At 45.7% G+C, this 21,759-nt stretch overlaps 1 protein-coding gene across 1 annotated transcript; it reads left to right on the forward strand.

Moving 5' to 3' along the window:
• The first annotated feature begins 1,837 nt into the window (after positions 1 to 1,837).
• EIF2B5 (eukaryotic translation initiation factor 2B subunit epsilon) lies at positions 1,838 to 20,650 on the forward strand. The gene is made up of 16 exons (XM_054385800.1): positions 1,838 to 1,990; positions 3,192 to 3,316; positions 4,426 to 4,611; positions 4,709 to 4,886; positions 5,882 to 5,962; positions 6,688 to 6,765; positions 6,845 to 7,157; positions 7,774 to 7,919; positions 8,417 to 8,555; positions 9,177 to 9,275; positions 10,462 to 10,569; positions 11,467 to 11,557; positions 12,318 to 12,441; positions 16,200 to 16,325; positions 17,786 to 17,896; positions 18,946 to 20,650. The coding sequence occupies exons 1-16, from the start codon at positions 1,838 to 1,840 to the stop codon at positions 19,009 to 19,011; spliced, it is 2,124 nt and encodes a 707-aa protein (XP_054241775.1). The 3' UTR covers positions 19,012 to 20,650.
• Positions 20,651 to 21,759: the final 1,109 nt, after the last annotated feature.

A 21,759-nucleotide genomic window follows, 5' to 3' on the forward strand; every position in this document is an offset into this window, starting at 1 on the left:
CTCAGCATTGCCATGGGAGCTATACAGCCTGCCCGTGACACTGGGACACTACTGGACATCTATGATTGGGGCGTGCCTCCCCCAATTTTCCCCGTCACCAGGATGGAAAAACCATACTGTATACCTCAGACTGCTAAGTGTGTGCCACCTTCCACCCTGAGGAAGGGCCCTCAGATCACAGCTGAACTGCATCTCAGGTCTTTGTCAATCTCTGGCTGGTCAGTAGTGGGGAGGTGTAGAACTGCTAGCAGATGAGAGTAGTGAGGCCCAGAGCAAGATATCAGAGTAGATCCAGTTATGGGGAGTGAGGGACTACAAAGGTTCCTGAGGTGACAGGCCAGGGGTTGTGAATGCCTGTCCCATATGGAGAGGGATGGAAGCATGACAACAGGGCAGTAACTACCATGTCCCACTTCAAGCACTCAGCCCTGGTAAAGGCCCTCCTGCTGCCAAGTTCAGGGATCTCCACTGCCCTCCTGCTGCCAGCCTGCTTGGAGCAACCTGAGGAAATATCTGAACTTGTTTTTCTGGTTTTGAACACAGTTTTCTCTCAGTGAAAAGTGAGAAGGCAGCAGTACTGCCTGAGCTACACCACGTAAGAAGGTCTGCAGCACCTGTGACTGGCAGCAGAGGAAGGATTCAGCTGAGGGCACACTTTCTGTGCTAAGGACTGTATGTGGCCAATCCCTCTCTGAGGGCCAGACTAATACTGAAGCACATAAGGAAGAGCCACCAGACCTGCATGAGGGCAGAGCCTGGACAGCCAACACCATCACCTGCATCACCCAAGCTGCATCTGCTTCACCAAGCTGGGGGACAACAAATGCCACCCCCATCCACAGAAAACACGTGTTCTTTCCTCTCCTCCTCTCTGGAAGGGTCTCTGGGCAGGCTGCAAGAGGTCTCTTGGGAACTGTGGGTTTTGAGGGTCACTCCTTCATGAAAAGTGGATGCTGAAGGGATGGTGCATGGCAAGGCTGATCTTTGTCGAAGCAATGGATGGACATCTAGAAATCCAGCAGAAGCACATCACAGATAGGAAATGCAAGCAAGAAAATACAACTTTTTCCTAAAGTGGAAATACTTGGGATTGCATCAAAGTACTACACATCCCCTGAGGTCATCTGGGAAATGACTATGTGTAGGATACAGAGGCTTTCCACTTGCCTCCCCTGGATCCTGGCCATGCCCTGTAATGGTGGGGAACAGTGCTTGCTCTCCACCCTCTCCTTCCTCAGGGGATGCTAGTGAAAACACCTCTCCCCTGCTCCTGAGGCACAGGCAAGAAGCACTGCCACAGCCTGCACAAGTGACTTATTCCCACAACTTTTCTTGAGGAAGATCCATTTGGCGATGATGGATCTCCTCCACGCAGCTGCTGACAGATGGGGAGAAAGCCTGAGGAGGCAATGAGGAGCTCCTGCAGCCTTCCTGGAGCTGCCCTGTGTCTGCCTGTGCTTACTGCCCTGCCTTCTGCTGGACTGATGGCTCACGCTCCTTGCGGGAGTGTGTCTAAAGAAGGGCAGTGAAGCTGGTGAACGATCTTTGCCAGAAGGGTTGTCAAGCTGTGGAACAGGCTGCAGTCACCATCACCAGAAGGGATTGGAAGGCTGTGTAGATGTGATGCTTAGAGATATGGTTTAGCTGTAGATTTGGCTGTGCTGGGTTAATGATTGGACTCGATGGTCGTAAAGACCTTTTCCAACCAAAACGACTCTATGATTCTGCGGCCGCGGCTGCTGCCAGCCCATGAACGCGTTCTGTCCCCGCCGCCTTCCCGTCGCTGCTTCCGGCGCTATCCCGGAAGCGGAAGGGGTAGCTGAGGCAGCGTGAGGAGATGGCGGCCCGCGGCAGCGCGAGGCGGGGGGCTGGCGCGGGGGCTGCCCGTGGGCCCGACCCGCAGGAGGAGCCGCCGCCCCCGCTTCAGGCCGTGCTGGTCGCCGATAGCTTCAACCGCCGCTTCTTCCCTATTTCCAAGGACCGACCACGGGTAAGAAATATCCCCTGCCTGCTGCCCCCTGTCCCAGGCTGGTTCCTCTGGGGCCACCTGCCCCGACTCTCCGAGTCCCTGGAGGGATGGAGCGAGCAGCCCTCTGACGGAAGGCAGTGGTCGGGCTTGGGGTCGCGGCGTGTCCCGCCGGTAAAGACCGGGACTGGATCAGGAGGAGGCGAGTCCCCCCCAGCTGCGCCTGGCAGGTCTTGGGGTGCCGCTCGGCCCCTCCACCCGGCGCTCGTGCAGACCCCATCTCTGACCAACTCTTGCTGGTAACAGTTTGTATTCCTCGCTGGAGAGGCAGCGAGGATCTAATTGCTGCGCTGGTGCCGTTTGCTTGTCCATATGGCAAGGCAGACAGTGCTGTTTGCTTTCTGTCTGTCGCTGATGTAGGAGCAGCAGCAGTTTGGGGCAGGCTTGTTTCTGACAGAGGAAAGAAACAAAGTCTTTATCTGCGCCAGCAGCGAGGGGTAAAATAACACCTCCAGAAAAATGGATGGGGGAAAAAAGCACTTTAATTAACTGAAGACTGTATGTTAAAGGAAAGAGCACTTATAGATAATTTAGGTCTGAACAATTATCTTACCTCGTTTGCTGAGTAAATGTTTGTGATGGCCACAATTGTACATGCAAGCTTAGGCCTGAAAGAAAACAGCACCAAAAATGAATTAAAGAATAGTGTGAGATCACTCAGTTGTAAATCAGTAACTTGGGTTAAAAATGTGGCTTGAATCTCAAGTCAACAGACTTCACTTCACTTTAGATTATTGTTTTTCCCCCTTGTTTAATTCTGGACACTCATATTCCTGTGGCTTCATCATTCGTGTCTGACAGGTTTTTCTTGAAACAGTTAAAGCCTGAGTCAGGGAATCAGCACTCTGGGATTTAATTTTTTTCCCCCAGTCTTTCATTTATCTGAGTCTTCTTGAAGAGTTTTGTGTGTGATAACTTTATGGATTTTTTTTGGTTTTGGTTTTTTGTGCTTTCCTCTCTGAATTAGCATCTACCCCTATAGATGATCAGAAACTTGCTCTTGCTGTTTAAATCAACTCTAAATGTTTTGATAAAAGTGGGTTTTTTTCTAGTACTAGCCATGCTATTATATCCCCAGGTTGTTTGGGGCTGTTGCTGATGTTGAAGTACAGAGTGTTTGTTCAGCTTCTCTATGTTTTTTTGGTTTTGGGTTGTTTTTTTTTAGGCTCTTTTACCTATGGCGAATGTGGCCATGATTGACTATACCTTGGAGTTCCTAACAGCAACTGGAGTGGAGGAAACCTTTGTCTTCTGCTGTTGGAAGTCAGCTGAAATAAAAGAGCATTTACAGTAAGAATCTCTTCTTCTTTTTAGCTTTATCATGGAAGGAGTCTTCTGTCTTCCAACAAGCCTCAAAGGTTTCACTGATCCTTCTGATGAAAACTGTGTGCAAGAGATTCCTTTTCTCAGTTGACTCCTAGCACATCTCAAAAAACACCGTTTCTATGAAGGAGTGTAGTTGTACAGTGTATTGGAAGGGTTTAGTGCCTTGAGACTGTATTTGTACTGGCATTTAACTTTTCCTGTCTAAAAGCAAAGCTTTCCTCTGGGTAGCTGTGTAAATTAGAGTACTGCCCTTTGCATTGTGCCCTACCCTGGTGTGCTGTGCAGCACAGAAGCATCTCTCTCAACACCTTTGCCTCTGCATGCTGCAGGTTTGCAAGTTAAAGCAAAGCATGCAGTCTTTTCCCTGCTGGAGGTACTCCTTTCAGAGAAAAAAAAAAAAAAAAAAAACCCTGGGGTTTTGTGTAACTTTTCCTTCTTTGTCAAAACTTGGCTCATGGTGGAGCTGGCTTTCCGAAGTTTCCATAAGCTGCGGTCTCAAAATCTGACTCTCTGTTGTGGCTCACTTGCTGTGTGTGTGAGCACAGCTCTTCCTATCAATATTAGCCTCATTGTGGTAGGATTCCTCTTGTGTTCACTTACAGATGGGATGTGTGCTGAGGCACTGTGTCTTAGTGTGTTCTCTGTAGGAATATCACGGAACATTAGGGGTTGGATCTAGAGATCAAGTCCAGCCCCCCTGCCAAAGCAGGATCATCTAGGGCAGGCCACACAGGAATGCATGCAGCCTGGTTTTGAAAGTCTCCGGAAAAGGAGTCCCCACAACCTCTATGAGCTGCCTGTTCCAGTGCTCTGTCACCCTCACTTTCAAGAAGCGTCTCCTTGTGTTGAGGTGGAACCTCCCATGTTCTAGTTTCTACCCATTGTTCCTTGTTCTAGCACTAGGCACTGAAAAGAGAGCTGGCATGTTCATCTTGACACCCACCATTCAGATATTTGTAGACGTTGTTAAGATCCCCTCTCAGCTTTCTCTTCTCCAGGTTAAACAGCCCCAGTTCTCTCAGCCTTCCTCCATAGGAGAGATGTTTGTTCCTCATGTGTTTTCCTCCTTCCAGAAAATCCAAGTGGTGCCGCCACACCTCTCCCAACACGGTGCGCTTTGTGACTTCTGACCTATACCGCTCCCTTGGTGATGTGCTGCGAGATGTTGATGCCAAGTCCCTTGTTCGTTCTGACTTTATTCTCGTCACCGGAGATGTTGTGTCCAATTTCAATATTTCCAGAGCCCTGGAAGAGCACAAGTAGGTGTTGACAGAGTGTATGCTTGCCAGATGTGCAGAGGCTCTGGGCTTTACCTCTCTGAAGAGTGATTTTAATGTTCTGCCTCTCTTTTTTCAGGTTGCGTCGTAAGATGGAGAAGAACGTTTCAGTGATGACGATGATATTCAAGGAGTCTTCCCCTGGTCACCATGCCAGGTGCAAAGAGGATGACATTATTATTGCTATGGACAGTGCCACAAACCGTGTCCTTCACTACCAGAGAACCCAGGGGCTGAAACGCTTCCGCTTTCCTATGGTGCGTCTGGTACCTGGCAAGTAGAAAAGGGCAGTGGTTGTCAAGTAGCCCAGGTCAAGGAGGAGGCCCTCCTTCAGTAAGGGCTGGGGAACTGTGATTGCTGCTTTTTTTTTTGAGGAACAGACGATGATATGAAGTGACTTGGTAAACTGCCTCTTTTTTAGCTTTAACCATTGTTTGAGGCTTGGTGGAATTGTGCTGGGACACACGCTTGGGATTTATTTTAGAGTTTGAAGCTGTGGCAGATGTACTTCTGGCAGTCCAGCTTTTGCATGTACTGAATTCCTTTTCTCCATGTGAAACAAGGGAGTTCAGAATTTGGGATTCATGTGCCACGATGGTACACAAACCATTTTGAAGTGGCACAGGGTGAAATAACAGAATGTGGAAGGGGGTGGTAATTCCCATCACCTCTGCTTGTACTCTGCACCTAGCAATGTGGTAAATGCTCTGTTAGAGTCTGTAAGCAGTACTTGCTTTAAAAGTCATAGAGATGGACCCTCTCCTGTTTTCAACTCAGAGCTAAGACTGTGATCATACAGCATTTTCATCCCCTAATCAGCAGGTTATTTTTTATGTTCAATCGAAAGCACAAATCGCTGTAGGAAACCCGACAGGAAAAAGAACCCACAGCTGTAAAAATCTACAGGGAGTATGGAAGCTATGAACATTGTATTTTGCTTTCTTAGTGTTCTTTGTACAGTAACTCCCCGTGACTAAGGTAAGGAGCTTCCTGGAGGAAGAGTGATTGTTAGAAGTACAAGCTTGGAGAGCTGCACTGTGTAGGGACGAGAGCAGCCTCTGCTGACTGACATCCAGCAGTGTGTGTCACCAGGCTGTGCCTGCTAAGCTTGTGTCTCAGTGTAGATTTCTCTGATATTCAGAACTTCAGCCAGTTTAATAATTGAATCAATACTGTCCCTGACTTGCAGAGGGCTTGTGAGGCTCAGTACTACGTGAAGCACTTCTAGCATCTGAATTTTTCCCTCTTTCAGAGTTTGTTTCAGAACTCTATCGAGAATGTTGAGGTGCGCCATGACTTGTTGGATTGTCATATCAGCATCTGCTCTCCTCAGGTGAGCTCTGCCCTTCTGAGAATCCAAAATTCAATTTGCACCACCTTTTTTGTCCCCTTGGTTTGCAGGGGGTGCATGTGGCTTGAGTATACTATGTTTGGAAGGGAGAACTCCCAGCTGTGTTTAGTGACTGAAGTGAGAGCCTAAGTCATCTTGTGGTGTTGCTCTGTGGACTGTGTGGGTGCTCAATCTGCATCTGGCATCTGCTGCTCAAGTTTCAGCAAAACTAGACAGTGGATGCTTTGGTAGACTGGTTGATGTGGCACAGTTCTGGAAAATAAGCAATTTCACTTTGAGTACAGTAACATCTATGGAGCAGTGGTGATGGCTGTGCTATGGTAAAGTATCAGTTCTTGCAAGCTGCTACCACAGGGGTTGCTCCAGCCTAGGTTCACTAACATTTCTTCCACATCTGAAAAAGCTGCTCTGCAACTTTTCTTGGGTAGTGAAACTACAAAGTGAGACAGTTGGATTGCTTGGAGGTGCTAAAGCAATGCTTAGCCCTGCCTGCAAACCAGAATCAGTTCATAGTCTCTATTCAGAGAAGGAACTGGGAAGGCCAACACTCCCAGCTGAAGGAATCAGTTATATTCCAGGCAAGAGCATCACTATCCTGTACTGCATAACTTTGTGCCTGAGAACTACTGAACAGCCATCAGTTGTCTGGCTTCCCTGGCAATGATTTCTGTTAACTAGGTTATTTCCTTGTATTTTATTCTTGGCAGGTGGCTGAGCTGTTCACAGACAATTTTGACTACCAGACACGGGATGACTTTGTGCGTGGTCTCTTGGTAAATGAGGAGGTGAGGAGTGGGTTGCTACAAGGGAGATTGTAGCCCCTTGCATTAGAGAATCTCCTGACACACTCCTGCCTGTCTCCAGGTCCTGGGGAACCAGATCCACATGCATGTAACGACAGAAGAATATGGTGCCCACATATGCAACCTGCTGATGTATGAAGCTGTGTGCTCTGACATCATCCGGCGCTGGGTTTATCCTCTGACTCCAGAGATGAACTTCACTGATGACAAGAATCAGAGTTACACCCACTCTAAACACAACATCTACCGAGGGGTGGACGTCAGCCTCGGCCACGGCAGCGTGCTGCAGGAGAATGTGCTCATCGGGCAGGGAACCGTCATCGGCAGCGACTGCTCCATAACCAACAGCATTATTGGGCAGAACTGTCGGATAGGTGAGTGCAGGTCTAGCCAGGCAAGGGTGTGGGTTGTTGGGGTTTAGTTTGTGAAGTGTATTTGGCTCTGAGAGAAGATGATAGGTGAATACCAATTGACTTTTGATGGGAAGAAAGGAGAAGAGCTTGGTTTTCCAATGAAGGAAGTAGATCAGTGTTCAGGGTACCATAATGATGCTGAAAGGTAGAAGGTGCTTCATGTGTACTTCAGCAATAGAGAATGCATGACCGTTACTGATATAGAGGTATTGCACACCAACTATTCTATGCCCCATTCTACCAATGAGGGACATCTGTCTCTGCTTTGGTGAGCTGCCTGGTACACCCTCTTCCTAGTCTTGGCTGGAATTTTTCTGCAATCTGGCTGTACTTACGTAAAGCCAAGGTGTCAGTGGGTACTGTCAACTTACTAAGTCTCTGTAGAGAGTAAACTTGTCTTTTAGCTTTTAGTAAGAAGTGGCCATAAGCCTCTAAGCCCTGTTTTTACCTTGGATCTAGCATTCATCATGCATTAAGGGCAGTGGGATTCAGCAAGATGCTTTCTAGTGGACTCAGCATTGTATGAAAGCAGCAAACTGCCTTGTTCAACATATTTGTGCTTGATGACCTGTAACAGGTGATAAAGTCAATTTGGATGGAGCTTTTCTCTGGGACAGAGTACACATAGCAGATAATGTGCATATCTGCCATTCTGTTGTCTGTGATGAAGCTGAAGTGAAGGAGGAAGTAAAGCTAAAGCCCCGCTGTGTCCTCTCTTCTCAGGTGAGCTGTATTTATATCTATTCTGCTTTCTGCCTTTCTTGAGAGGTTACTAGAGTGTGCTGGAGATGTTCCAAAGCTTTTTGCAGAGGTGGGAGATGTGCTATTGCTCCCACATTTTTCTTTCTTTTGTTTGGCTGGGATAGTCTGGGATGTGATCCAGCAGGGCTGTGTCTTCGGTTATAATAGGAATCATAGAATGTTTTGGCTTGGAAAGTACCTTTAAAGGCCATGTAGTCCAATCTCCCTGTAGTGAGCTGTGAACATCTTTAACTAGATCACGTTGCTTAGAGCCCTGTCCAACCCATCCTTGAATATTTCCCAGGAATGAGGCATCTGTCTCCTCTCTGGGCAGCTTTCTCCAGTGTTTCACCACCCTCATTGTAACACGTTTCTTTCCTTACTTGTTGGTAGAAAGCTTCTGTGGAGCAGCTGTGCCTGGGGGTACAAGGATGCAATCAGGGTATTTCTTTATTAAGAAATGTTGTATATGTTTGCAGGTGGTAGTAGGTCCTAGCATCACTCTTTCTGAGGGCACAGTGATCTCTCTGCACCCACCAGATGAGGAGGAAGAGGATGATGACCAGTTCAGTGATGACTCTGGTGTGAACAAGGAGGAAAGCAAAGTGAAGCTGAAAGGTATGACAGTCTCTGGCTCTGTGCACTCAGGCTATGCAAAGGGCTTTGCCTTCCATGATCTTTTGAGGTCTTTCTCTCCCCCATTCTAGACTCTGCAGTGCTGGGCTGGAGCTTAGTACTGCATTCAGCTTGTAATGTGTGTTTTCAGTAAAGCAAGCAAGGATGTTCAGCTCTGGTTGGGCAGGGAGGTATATCTCAGTACCCCAGTGGTAAAATTTTCAGAGACTGGGCTATTTTTCATTTTTCTTAGAGCAGGAGCCTTGCAGGAGACAATAAGCTGAAGGTGGAAGAGATGTGCTGTACCAGGCAGGTTGCAGGATCCATGTCCTTGTACCTGGACTGTATCCAAGGACTTTGTCCTTGTGAAATGCTGTTTTCTGCCAGTCTGATTTTGTTGAGGGATCTAAACATGGTCTATTGAGTGTTGCTCCTCTAGGGGCAAGTCATTCACTTGTCAAGGCAAGTGATAAGAGCTGAAATCTTTATGCATAATCTGCACGAATCTCAGCTCTTGTTGAAGGGTATTTGGGGGCAGTAATAAGCAGGTTATACCAGTCTGTTTCAGGTGTGCCTGTAAGCAGGTCCAGTGCATCTACCTCCTAATTGCTGCTTCTTTTTCAGGTTACAATAAAAAGGATGTAGGCTCAGAGGGCAGAGGCTACCTCTGGAAAGCGGATGACAAGAATGAAGAGGATGAAGAGCAGAGACAAAGCCTATGGGGTGAGGAAGAGTTTAGTGTAGTCACCTGAGGATGGGCAGACAGACCTGTGTCAGAGAAACTGGCTGAGTGGGACACTGGTAATTATGTCTAGAGTAAGACTTGGATTTCATGAAGCAGACTGGCTCCAGGAAACTTATGTGTGTTGAGGCAAGGTGAGGGGTGAAAGCAGGTGGTGGACCAGATTCTCTCTTCCTGTTCTCTGTGAAGACATTTATTTTGTCTTTGACTTACGCTAACACACAGCTGTCTGTGCTGCAAGTGGTGCATTACAGAGTAGCAGCCCTTCCCTTAGAGGGAATATGCTTTGGCTACTCCTGGTACTTCTGGCTTTCTTCCTGACAGTGTCAGTGTCTGCTGACATTGCTCCATTGTGAGTCAGCAGCCTGTGCAAAATGCATTTGCTTCTGTTCCTGTCCTTTGTTGTCCGCCTGTGGAGTCTTAAAGTCCCATTATCCTAGTGCCAGCTGCAGTGTTCCCTCTGCAGCAAATCACAGATCACAGGATCTTAGGGGTTGGAAGGGGCCTCTGAACATCGAGTCCAACCCCCCTGCAGGAGAAGGACCATATAAACATACGATCTAGTGAGGGTCATGCGAGAACACATCCAGAAAGGGCTTGAAAGTCTCCAGAGAGGGAGACTCCACAACCTCTCTGGGGACCCTGTTCCAGTGCTCCGTGACCTTTACAGTAAAGAAGTAACTCCTCATGTTGAGGTGGAACTTCCTGTGCTTAGCTTATATCCATTGTGCCTTGTCCTATCACTTGGTGCAAGTGAGAAGAGCCTGTTCCCTCCCTCTTGACCGCCAGCCCTCAGATATTTATAAACACTTATTAAAACCCCTCTCAGTCTTCTCCAGACTAAGCAGCCCCAGGTCTCTCAGCGTTTCCTCATAAGGCAGTGCTCCAGTCCCTTAATCATCCTCATAGCCCTCTGTTGGACTCTCTCGAGTAGATCCCTGTCCCTCCTGAACTGGGGAGCCCAAAATTGGATGCAGTATTCCAGGTGAGGTCTTCCTAGGGCAGAGTAGGGGGAGGAATCTAATCATACAGACCTACAAATAGAAATTTCCTTGTAAGGACAGATAGTTGCTGACTCAGCTGGAAAGTCTCTGGAGGACCTAGTTCCTCAAGCATATGGCAGCTGTGGCTTTTGAGTGTTGATCTGCATCTTCCCTTCTGCATCAGGCCCAACAATACATTCAGAGGAAGAGAGCGAGTCAGACAGCGACCTGAGCATGGGCTCTGAGGAGCCAGACAGTCGGGCAGCATCCCCTCAGCTAGATGACATCAAAGGTGAGAGATGGGCTGTTAAGAGGCATGGGGAGTCTGTCAATAATGCAGAGTGTGAAATGCATGTTGCTTTCTCTAGGTATATTGAAAAAATCGTGGATGTCTAGAATACGTTTGTTTCCTGACCTCATCTCTTTCATTGTCTACAGACTTCTTTACTGTTCCTTGAATTGCTGTTGTGTTAACTCAAGGCAGCCAAGGATTAGAAGCTAGACAAAGATCATCTTTGTCACTCTTGATCACTGGGCCTTTATGAAAGTGACCTTTCCAAGTTATCTTTTTAAATGGCAGTGTCGTTGCCTCAGAGATTGGGTGAAGGTCCAGAAGAATTTCCCTGTGTGGACAGCTTATTGCTGTGATTGTGCTGGAGAATTAAATGTCATAGTAGGAGCTGCCTTGTTTGGCAGATGCATTTTGGTGTTCTTTTTTGTTGTGTTAAGCCTACCTGTATTTGAAAGGGGTTCAAGATTAACTGGAAAAAAACCAAGCAAACAAAAACTTTTTCACATGAAAATATCTATCCAAAGGAAATTACAACAATAAATTTCAGGTTTGAATTCACATCTTTAGTTAGGGGGAGATGAAGTTTGTGAATAGAAAAGGCTACATTATAAAAGTATAATAGAAACTCTGCTCTGAAAGTTTGCAGAGGTAAATAGCTTTGTACTGGTTTATGTGGATAGATCAACTGATACCTAGCAGGTTGTCTCCTTTATTTGAATTACATTCCACTCTTTACAAGTATAGTTGATATGGGTTTGTGCCATCTCACAGAGAACAAATAGATATCTGTGTCAGAATTCTTCCTTTGTTAAGGGCATAGTTTCTTCAGTAATGAGCAGTTTGAAGAATCTGTGCTTTTCCTTCTCATATTTAACTACTTGTCCTTTCTTTTCTTAGTTTTCCAGAATGAGGTTCTGGGTACATTACAGAGGGGTGAAGAAGAAAACATTTCTTGTGACAACTTGGTTCTGGAAATCAACTCCCTCAAGTGAGTGTTCCCTTAGGGATCCTGTCCCTTATGCTAAACAGTTGGGTTTGTCAGCAGATCTAGAACGAAAAGGACAAGCATGTGCATACCCATGTTTGTTTCTTAATTAGCCTTAACAGTACAGAGCATGAGAAATGCAGGTTAGAGATGATGACTGAATGATGACAGGAGTTGATGGAGAGCACCAGCTGCATCTGTAGCATCCTTGGTGGTTAAGGCTTTTCCTGCCCCGATTCTGTAACAAGAGATTGAATTGCTATTAAGTAACTGTGGACTGAAGCGAGTGAGCCAGTTCTTGGCACAGGCTGCCTCTAAGTTCCTGCAGGGGCTGCTGCTCTGTGCATTGCAACATTCAGCCAGCTGCCTGCAGCTGGGGCTGTGCTGCGCTGGGGCTTGTCCACTCTGTTTCTACAGCAGCACGCCTGGAACATGTAATCAAAGTGGCTTTTACCTGCTGTTTCTCAAATACAAACCTGTTTCCCTTCTTTTGCACAACAGTATTTCTGCAGCACTCTAGTAAAAGTGAGTGTGCTGTCCCTGCAGGCATTCGTTCCACTGTGACAGCAGATTTTCAGGACTTGTGACCTTGTGCAGGGTCTGCTGCAATGTAAGGTGGTTTTATTGCCTGTACATTCCAAAACCCAAACAAAGAAGGAGTCTGGAAGATGAAAATCAAAATTTCTGCTCTGTCTCTGAAGAGCTGCAGTCTGCAGAGATATGATAGTGTGAAATTTTGGGGGGTTTGCCTCTTTCCTCACAGGTATGCATATAACATTGGCCTGAAGGAGATGATGCAGGTGCTCAGTAAAGTGATCCTGGAGTTCCCTCTACAGCAGCTGGATGTAAACTTGGACTCCCAGAGCTATTTCTCAGCATTACTTCCTGTGAGTCCTGCTCTACTTAGTTCTTCTTTGGGCTTCTTTCCTAGAGTGTAGATCTGGATGCCCCAGGTAGTTCTTGGCTGAAAATTCATTTTGATTAAGCCTGAAGCCACTTGAGACATTGTCTTAGGATCTTTGTCTTCTATAGAAGTAGAAATGGACTGAAACTGTTGTACCTGCTTGATGAAACTCAGCTGAGTCTATAGATGTGAGGAGCTCTACCTCAGTACCTGTGGTTCTGTTTTCAGTATGTGACAGTAGAAATGCATCACTTGTAGGAAAGAGGGGAAAAACAAAACAAAAAAAGGATAACTGTTAGAGACATCTTTACAGGCTTGCATTCCAAGAACCCAGTTCCAACCCATCATAAGCCCTGTCCCCACAGCAGCAGGGAGCACTCCTCTCCCAGTGGGGTCCTTTCCAAGGTCTTGTCTGCATACTCTAATTGGTGCCAATTTTTTTGCCAGCCAAATGCAAAGCCATGACGTTGTCTTCTGAGGGAAGATACAGGATCCCATGTGAACTGCTCAGTTCATCAGATGGCTTAGTGAGATTTTGCTGTTCACTCTGTTCAAGTTCTGCTTACTTTTGTTCATTTTTCCAGAATATTTTTCTCGAATAGTATGTCGTGTCTTAGGAAAAGAGAATTGAAGAAGGAAGACTGAACAGAACATTAGAGCAGGTGTTGGACTTGAAGCAGCATGTGGCTGAACTGTGTAGCTGTGCAGCTGAAACTGCCTCACTCAGTAGCTGTTTTAGGCTGAGATCTCCTGCTGCTTTACACATGGCAAACTTGTTTTGTAGGAGATGGGGATACTTGTGTTCTGAGGGTGGTGAATAGCAGAAGTCACTGAACTTTACAGAACTGTGTTTTGTTCCTCACTCTCTCTGTGGCTCAATTCTGACAAAAAGATGCTGAAGGGAGATGGGTTAATTGTGTAGGAGTGATGGTAGAGTGGTCCCAGACAGCTCAGGAGGGGAAACTATGGAAATGCCTTAGTTATGATGTATGGTTTGACTTGAAACCATGGTATGTGCTCTGAAGTGCTGGCCTGTGAGCATGAGGCTCTTAAGTGTTGCAGTAATTTTTGGAAACAAGCTTTCAGAAAAGGATATGCCCATGGGAATTTTTCAGATGAAACACAGAGGCTTGAGAAACAGTTACCCAGTTCAATGAATGTCCAACATCTTGTTCAGCTCTTGCACAAGTTGTAAAGCAGAGATGGGGCAGAAAGCCAGACCTGTCCTACAACTGCAGACATGACTTGAGCAAAACGTGGCTGAAGCTCCTGATAAACTGAACACTGTGTGTCTGTTGTCACTGAAGCAGCATCAAAGAAAGTTATATAGGTGAGGATGTCTAAAGAGAGCTGGGGGGGCAGTATAGCAGTGAAGTTTGCTGAGCTGCCCATGGTCTGCACTGCTGCCCCATGTGGTGCACCTCTTCAGGTGTCTGTTAGGGAGCTGTACTCTTTCCTAGGCAAGTGAACATCACAGGGATTCTCTTATTCAGGGACCAATTTGGTCTCTGCTATCACTGAAACAATTTATAGTGGTCAGGACAGATGCTCTTACAATGTAACAGGCTAGAATTAGAGCTTTTTCCCTTGTGCTTTGCACTTGCTTCATGATGGTTTTCAGTGCTGGAGGTAAGGGTAAAATAGGCCTGGTGTCCAGACTGATCTTCTGACAAAAGAAAAGCAGATCACAAACCTCTTTTAAGGCTAAGTTGGCCATACCTGATGGAAAATGAATCAACCTGTCAGAGAATTGCTTTCTCCATACTGTAGATTCTTTTGAGGAGTTACTCAAGTTTAGTCAAAGCCTGAAAAGTTATAATTTTGTTTGTAGGGCTCTTTGTCAGGTATCTTTCATGTTTTTTCAGTCTTCTGTTTAGTATAAAATAATTGCAAGCTTCTAATTGCCCAGTTTATACTTTCATCAAACTCCCAAAACAGCCTCTCTCTTTATACAGGCTCATAGACTTGTTTTTGAGAGGGCCTTTATGTGGGACTGAGCTCCACTTTCCCCGTTAGCACCAGTTACCTGCAGTACATTGCATGTTCTTGACCTGAGATGGTATGTTTTGTTTTCTTGTGCCTGCTTATGATTTAAAGGCATTCACTGAAAGGTATTACAAAATATTTCTTAGCCTGGAAGGAACTTGCTGGTAGGTTTTTTTACATTTGAGGTGAATAATTCCAAAGTTTAATAAGAATGCAGGAGATGGTTGTAGAAGAGGGAAGAGTGTTTAGGATTAAGCATTTTGCTAAGGGCTAAAATGCTTTCTGGAAATACGCCATGCAACCCTCAGTATTTTTGTTGTGATACCATGATGATTAGGATCATTCTGTGCTGTTACTGTTGCTCCCTAAGCTGGTCCATGTACTATTTATACAGATGTTTATTTGTTTGTTCTAATCCCCTTCTTTGTTTTTTCTTGAGGCATGCAAATTCCAGAGCAGTTGCACAGCAAATGTGTCTGAAGAGGTGATGGAGTATAGTACTGTGGAAAAGCTGAGCACTGTTTCCTAGTACCAGGCTATCTTTGATAGTCCACAAAAGCCTGGGTTTTAGCTCCACTGTGTGTCCTGGAATTCTCCCTCTGGCAGAGCTACTAGCTCTTAACAGTTGTCCTGGACAGAATAATGTTGATTAACCCTAAGTGTAGATGACTCAGAGCTTCTTCATCACTCCCCAAGCCCCTGAGAGTTATCTGTTTCCCTTTCAAAACAGACCAGATGTGCTTTGTAAAGAGGCTGTGTTGAAGGCACAGTAACACAGCCTCTGTAGGGGCGTGCCAAGGGTGTAGCTGCAGGAATGCCTGCTGTCGAATTAATCAATTTAAAAAGACGTAGAATTCTGATTTAATTTCCTGCAATGTTTTTGTAGGATAGTATGGCCATGATGTAGCCAACGAGGAATTTTTCTGCCTCCTCCTAGTTCTGATACCTGTTATGGACAGGGATCTATCTTTATTACCTCTGTCCCAGATTTGAGTCAATGTGTGCTGCTTTGCAGAGCTTGCCCTGCCGTTTGCAATCCAGATATATACAAGTGAGAGAGCTGTGGGGGGATCTGACAAAGACAGTTTGAAGAGGAAGCACCAAAATCATTAACCTAAAGACTTTGTTAAAAAATAAGCCTTGAAGGAGAGAACTGAGATCAGTTTCTTGCCCTTCATCCTTCCCATTCCCCGCAGCACACTGCTGGATTCAAACAAGGTTATAGGCACACAGCAGAGGTGTGCACTTAGGGGCTGCTCTACTGCACTCTCTGTTGTAGGGATGGCTATTTTGCACTGTCTGCTTCTACTCAGCTGGTAATTATCCTGGCACTACCTTTTTCCTTTCTTATTTTCTCTGGTGTTTCAAAAGAAAGTTCCACTGAAATGTCAGCTGCTCTATGGGAGGAAGGTTTGTGTAGCAATTATGTACCTCTCCTTGTGCATCTGCTGTGAAGTGATTTTCTTTGAGTACCAGACTCCATTAAACACATTTATTGTGATAATCTAGCATTCCATCCAGAGAGGCAAAACCAAGAAAGCTGCCTAGTCAAACCAGATTCCTGTCTGCATATGTGAGACTTAATAGCATCTGTTTTGTGGACAAAGTGGGGCAAATATTAAGGGGTCAGCTGAATGGTTTCTTAAAATGCTTCCCTGGGTCAGTTCTGTAGTGCAACACAGCTGAGAAGCGGGGCTGAGAGCACACATCCATGTCATAGCTGAGGAGCTCCTGTGTGGTTTTTTTCCCCTGCAGCTGTTGAAGAACTGGACCCCATTGTTTAAGAACTACATAAAACGGGCGTCAGATCACTTGAATGCCTTATTTGCCATTGAGGAATTCTTCCTGGAACATGACAGTCTCTGCACATCCATAGCTAAAGTGAGTATCCACTCGGAACCCTGAGGACCTGTTTTTGCTGGATTAATGGTGAAATGCATCCTGTTTGCATCCTCATCTTGTCTGCTTTAGAGGAGAGTATTTGGGGGTCTCAGTGGAGAGGGTGTGTAGAAAAATCCATCTCTAACAACTACTTAAAAAAACCTCACAACTCGATGTCTGCTTGTGTGCCTGGGAGGGAGCACAGCTGAAGGTGAGTATTAGTTACCAGCTTGTAGCCTTAAGGGAGCTATTATTTTCAGCTCCTAACCCAGATGCCCTTGTTGTGTGATGCTGGAAGAGGTGAGGCCAGAGGCTTGCTTTAGGAAGAGCTTTACTTCCTGTGTCTCTTCACAGGGTTGTCCTATCTTAGAGTACAAAACAAGGACAGCTGGGAATAAAGTGGGATTTCTCATTTGGGCAGAGCTACTTATGAAATGGAAGTAAAGGGGAGCTGCTATGTGCCTTATTACCTATCTCCCTATTTCTGAAGAGTTTTCAGTATATTTCTTCTCACCCTCCTTCACAAATATTTTGTCCCTGCTTTCTTTCTGCCTTTTACACTGAGAGCATTTGGCTTGAACCACAAGTCTTTCCTTTAGCAGTGCCTCAGAAAGCCCCTGTCACTTTTGGAAGAGCTTAACTCTTGGTTCCTCAAGAACAAGTAATCCTAACTTCTGCTACCAGTCCTTCTGGCTCGTGGCAAAGCATTTAGGACTGGAGCCAGAAGCCTTCAGTTTGGTGAGCAAAAATGTCCTTGAATTACAGCAATTGTTTGGCATGTGTCCATTGTTCTAGGGGCCTGGGTCTCCCTGGAGGCTGGGAATTGAAGTGACACATTATACTTGGAGTTGGCAGCCAGCTTTGTCAGTGCTCTGCTGCAAGGAGACCAACTGCAAAGTGCCTGCTCTGCTTGAGCACAAAGGCACCCTGTGGAAGCATGATTGCATCTTACCCTTGCTGCACTGGGCAGGAGTTTGAGCTGATGAATGACCAGTTGCTTTGACACCTGCCATAAGACTTTTAAGAGAGAATTGGCAGGATGAGGGAGTATAGGGCAGGACTGGATAGGTTCATGCTATTCTCTGCACATGTGGGCTTGCATAGGAGTTGCTTTGAGGATGGGGTTTGGGACATTTTAAAAAGAGAACTTAACTTCTTGAACTCTTATTCTCTGTGGCCCTTTGTTGCCCACAATTCTCAATTCTACCCTGCATCCCCAGAGGTGAAGCTGATGGGGCTTGAACTTTTAAGTGTCATAGCATCTTACAGTCAGGAATATAAAGCTTGGTAGGGGAAGCACACTTACTTTTAACAATAAACCCAAAATGTAGTAGACTGAGTGCATTTTGTTGAAGATGGAGCTGGGAGGCACAGGTTACACGCAAACTTTGTGCTTGGATGTGAGCTAGCCCTAAAAAGACTTTATAGAGAGTCCTGTTGCTCTTTCCTAATTGATGCAGGTGTTGATGACATTTTACCAGCTGGAAATTCTGGAAGAAGATGTAATTCTCAATTGGTTCTCTTTGCGGGACACATCTGACAAGGGAAAGCAGCTTCGTAAAAACCAGCAGGTAAATCTCAAAGGTGTTTGAAGAGGGCAGGGGGAGAATGAGGGAGACAACAGCTTGGCATGAAGCTTGCTGCCACTGTCACCTCTGTGGAGCAGCTGCCATTACATGGTAGGCCAGTAATGCACCAGCGCATTGAACACTGAGCAACACAACTTTGTTCTCCAGAACAGACATTTCTGTGTGTTCTGCCCATAATCATCCTGTTTGGAAGAGAAATGGAAGTAGTAGGAGAGGGAGATTGTTGTTAGTGGGCTCTGTAGCACGAGGCCAGCACTTTCTGGAGTAGCAGGACAACTTCTCGAAGCCAATGCCCATTTGAAATGGGCTTTAGGCCAATGCCCTGTGTGCTGGCCCCATGCAGTTCCTTTGAAGCTTTCATTCCTGGCTCACCAGTCCCTTCGCATATATTTCTAAGCCTTTGCTGTGCTGAGTGGTTTCGTTTGGCTTGTGTTTCAAGGAGCATATAAACTTCTGTCGTCCATCAGGCAGAACTTTGTGTTGCACTTTGGCTCAGTCCTCCTCCCTGGATCTGGAAGAGGAGCAGGGGAAGAAAGCCATCTCTAAAGAACTCCAACTTTGTTTAAAACCTCTGCAAAGTCAGCTTTTTGTGTAGGTCAGCAGTGCTTTTAGCTGGTGATTTGAGCCCAGTTAAAATTAACTGCCTTCTTTATAGCAATTTCTCAGGGAGTAGTGTTTTCCCAGTAGAGATTTCCTAACATGTCTTAGCTGAGGTGCAGCTGTCCTCTCTTCTCCCTCAAGCTCTGAAAAACTCTCAGACCTTTGTCTCTTTGAGTGTCGTGTGGATTGTATGACTGGAGGAATCTCCCTTGGGAATCTAATCAGTCTGGGTTTGTCCATGGCATCCTAGTTGTTTTTCATCCAAACTTGTCTTTATTTCCCTCAATCTGCCTCTGTTTCCATATCTCTTAGAAACACTTTCTCTTTCTTGTGCAGGATAGTGGCGCTCACTGACACAGTGTAGTTGTTGAGCATTCCCAGCGTCTGTTACATGTGACTTGTTACCTGATGACATTTCATTCTTTCTGCAGCTCCAGAAGTTTATCCAGTGGCTAGAAGAGGCAGAGGAAGAGTCGTCTGATGGCGACCAAGACTGACATGGTGGCTCAGGATGAGAAGAGGCACTCTCACTGCCTTTCTGGGCCAAGTGGGCAGGGCGAGATCAACGCCAGTGCACGGTGTAGATGTGGGGCCTGACACTGACGTGACTGACAATCCCATCGTTAATCACATTGTGTTCCCAACTTTGCCACTTTCCTCCCTCCCTTATTTGCCCAGTGGCACCTTATGTTGGATGGATGCAGCCCAGTGTAAAAACCGTAAGGTGGTGACAGCTAGAATCCCTCTGGAGCCTGGATTTGATATACTATAAGCTATAAACTATCTTTTGGGAGGGCCTTGTTACTAATACAAAGGGAGCAAATGGATGCAAACGCATACAATAGATATAACCATGAGGGTTGTTGAAGATGGTCAGACAACTAAGTTATTTGGAGTTCTTGCTTCTGGAGCTAAAAGAAATCCTGCTGAAGAGACACTGGCAAGGTTGATGAGTAGGAGCATGTGGATTAGGATCTGGAGTGCAAGACTGGGATTCAGGAGTTCCTGTTCCTGGAGAAGATGCATTTGTCTGAGGATGCCCAAGGCATTTTGCAGACTAGAAGGCACTTCTGTGATCTTTCCAAAAGGGAAAAATCTCTTGCCATCTGCCACGCTAGGATCTAACACAAGGTTACACAGCACAGTTGGTAAAACCATGTGTTTCCCCCTCCTGTAGAGCAGGAGATATGTGCTTGGTTCCCCTGCAGGGGGTTAGCTTACAGTGGATGTGCACTGGCCAGCGAAGTGCTGTATGGATCACTACATCTCAGATGTGATTTGTCTTGTGTGTGTACCCTGTTTAACAGACATGTTTTAGGAAAGTGTCTGTTTCTTTCTTTTTGTACAAAAAGGGAGCAGAGGTGCCTGGCTCCTCCTCCTGCACCAGCTACACTGGTGTTTTGCACTGCAGCAGGCACTGCACCAGCTGCTTTAAGGAGGAAACAAGTTCCTAAGTTCTGCTTCAGTGTGAGAAAGAATGGTATTTCCTTCAACAGCACGCGCTTTGTGTTTCCACATGACTTCAGTTATACAAGCTTACTTATTTCATGTCCTTTTATTTGAAAGCTTCCTTTCCCTCAGACAGCAGGGAAAGTGCTGCAAACTCACTGTAAAGTTCAGCAGCCGCAGCGCAACTTGACATGCAGTGGGGAATGAGTGTGCCTCTGGCACTTTGTTGCCAGCACAGACAATGTGTGGCAGCAGTAAGGCCTCCAAGCTTTCTTGACAGTGTTGCTGCCCTGTGTTCTTCCCTGCTCTCAAAGAACAGAGCAAAAGGCACAGCAAGAATCAGCTTGTGTTCATAGGTGAGTTATTCGTTGGATGTGCTGACCTTGCCTCTGCCACTTCAGAAGGATGGATTTAATCCTTTTTTTGGGGAAAATGCACTGGAGCTGCCCACTCAGGATATTTACTTGGCCATTCTATGGTGCCACAATTGTCAGTGAGGGGACAACGTGAGATGCTGGAGACCAGGGATACTGCCTCTTACATAAAACTGAAGTTCAGGTAGGGCAATCTTGTGCACTCACACTATCAGTTGCCAGGGTTGTGCAAACTCAGTCTTGTAAATGTTGGGGAAGTAGTGGTATCTGAATTTTCTGTATCTGCCAATATTTAATTCAGGGAGCAAATAAAAACTATCCTGGTGTTACCAGCTTGTTCACTTTGTTTGACTTTGAACCGCACCTCTCCAGTTGTGGCTTGCGGCTGAGCTGAGTTAATGGCTAAGCTAAAGAACTCATCGCTGCTTTTTCCTCAAGAGACTTTTAAGCACATAATAGGCAGGTAGGAAATCATCAGAGCATTGAATTGGTTTGAATGTTCTGTGATAACTCATGACCTCACCGTTAGAAGCAGAGAACAGTTTATAAAACTTGTGAACTTGGAATCGTGGAATAGATGAGGTTTGGTTTTGTATGGGATTCCGTAGCAAATATAAATGTTAAATCCTATTGAAACCTATTATCCTTTGCCACCATGAGAATTAGTGGGGATGTTGGCAGTTAGGGACTGCATCATGCCCTTGTGATGCTGGGAAGTAATAACTGGCAGGGAGGGGGAAAGGCAGCTATAAAGCTCTTGGTGAAACCATTTACAAACCAGCTGTAAGACTTCTGGTCATTTAAAAAGTTCCTTGTTGAAGATTTTTTTTTTTCTCTTTTACAATGTAAAGATGACTTTAAAAATTCATTTGATGTAGTTCTGTTAGTGGCTCGGCTTTGCCAGAGGCTCTTAATTCTTCTTGCCAAGAAACAGTTCCACTTTTGTTTTTTCCACCCTCCTTCTTTCTTTGCTCCACAGTAGCCAACTGCTGCATGGTGTGAGCTGTTTGGACCCAAGGGGAGAACTTTGCTCTCTGACCAAATATCCTTTAAGCCTCAGTGGTGTGTATGGTGGGGTGGTTTTATAGGCACTGAGAAGGGAGTAGCAAAAAGGAGACAAAGCTTGAAGTTCTCCAGGGTGGAGTTCTGGCATGGTGCAGCATCTTTATGGGCAGGTGTATACTTTTTAAAGGAGAATTAATTGCATTGCTTAAGTATAGGACAGGCTTGATGCTTTCAATCAAGATTTTTATTTGGTTGAAAGACTAGAAGTGCTTTGGAGAGCAATCTTGACTGCACAATCCTTGCTATCCATCTCTTGAGCAATGTAAATAGTAAGTAATGCAATTTTTCTAAGGCCATAATAAATCAACTTGTCTTACTTCCCACCTGACATGGATGGACAAAGGTCATTTAATGTTC

The sequence above is a fragment of the Indicator indicator genome, chromosome 13 (genome assembly GCF_027791375.1).
Source record: "Indicator indicator isolate 239-I01 chromosome 13, UM_Iind_1.1, whole genome shotgun sequence".
NCBI lineage: Eukaryota > Metazoa > Chordata > Aves > Piciformes > Indicatoridae > Indicator > Indicator indicator.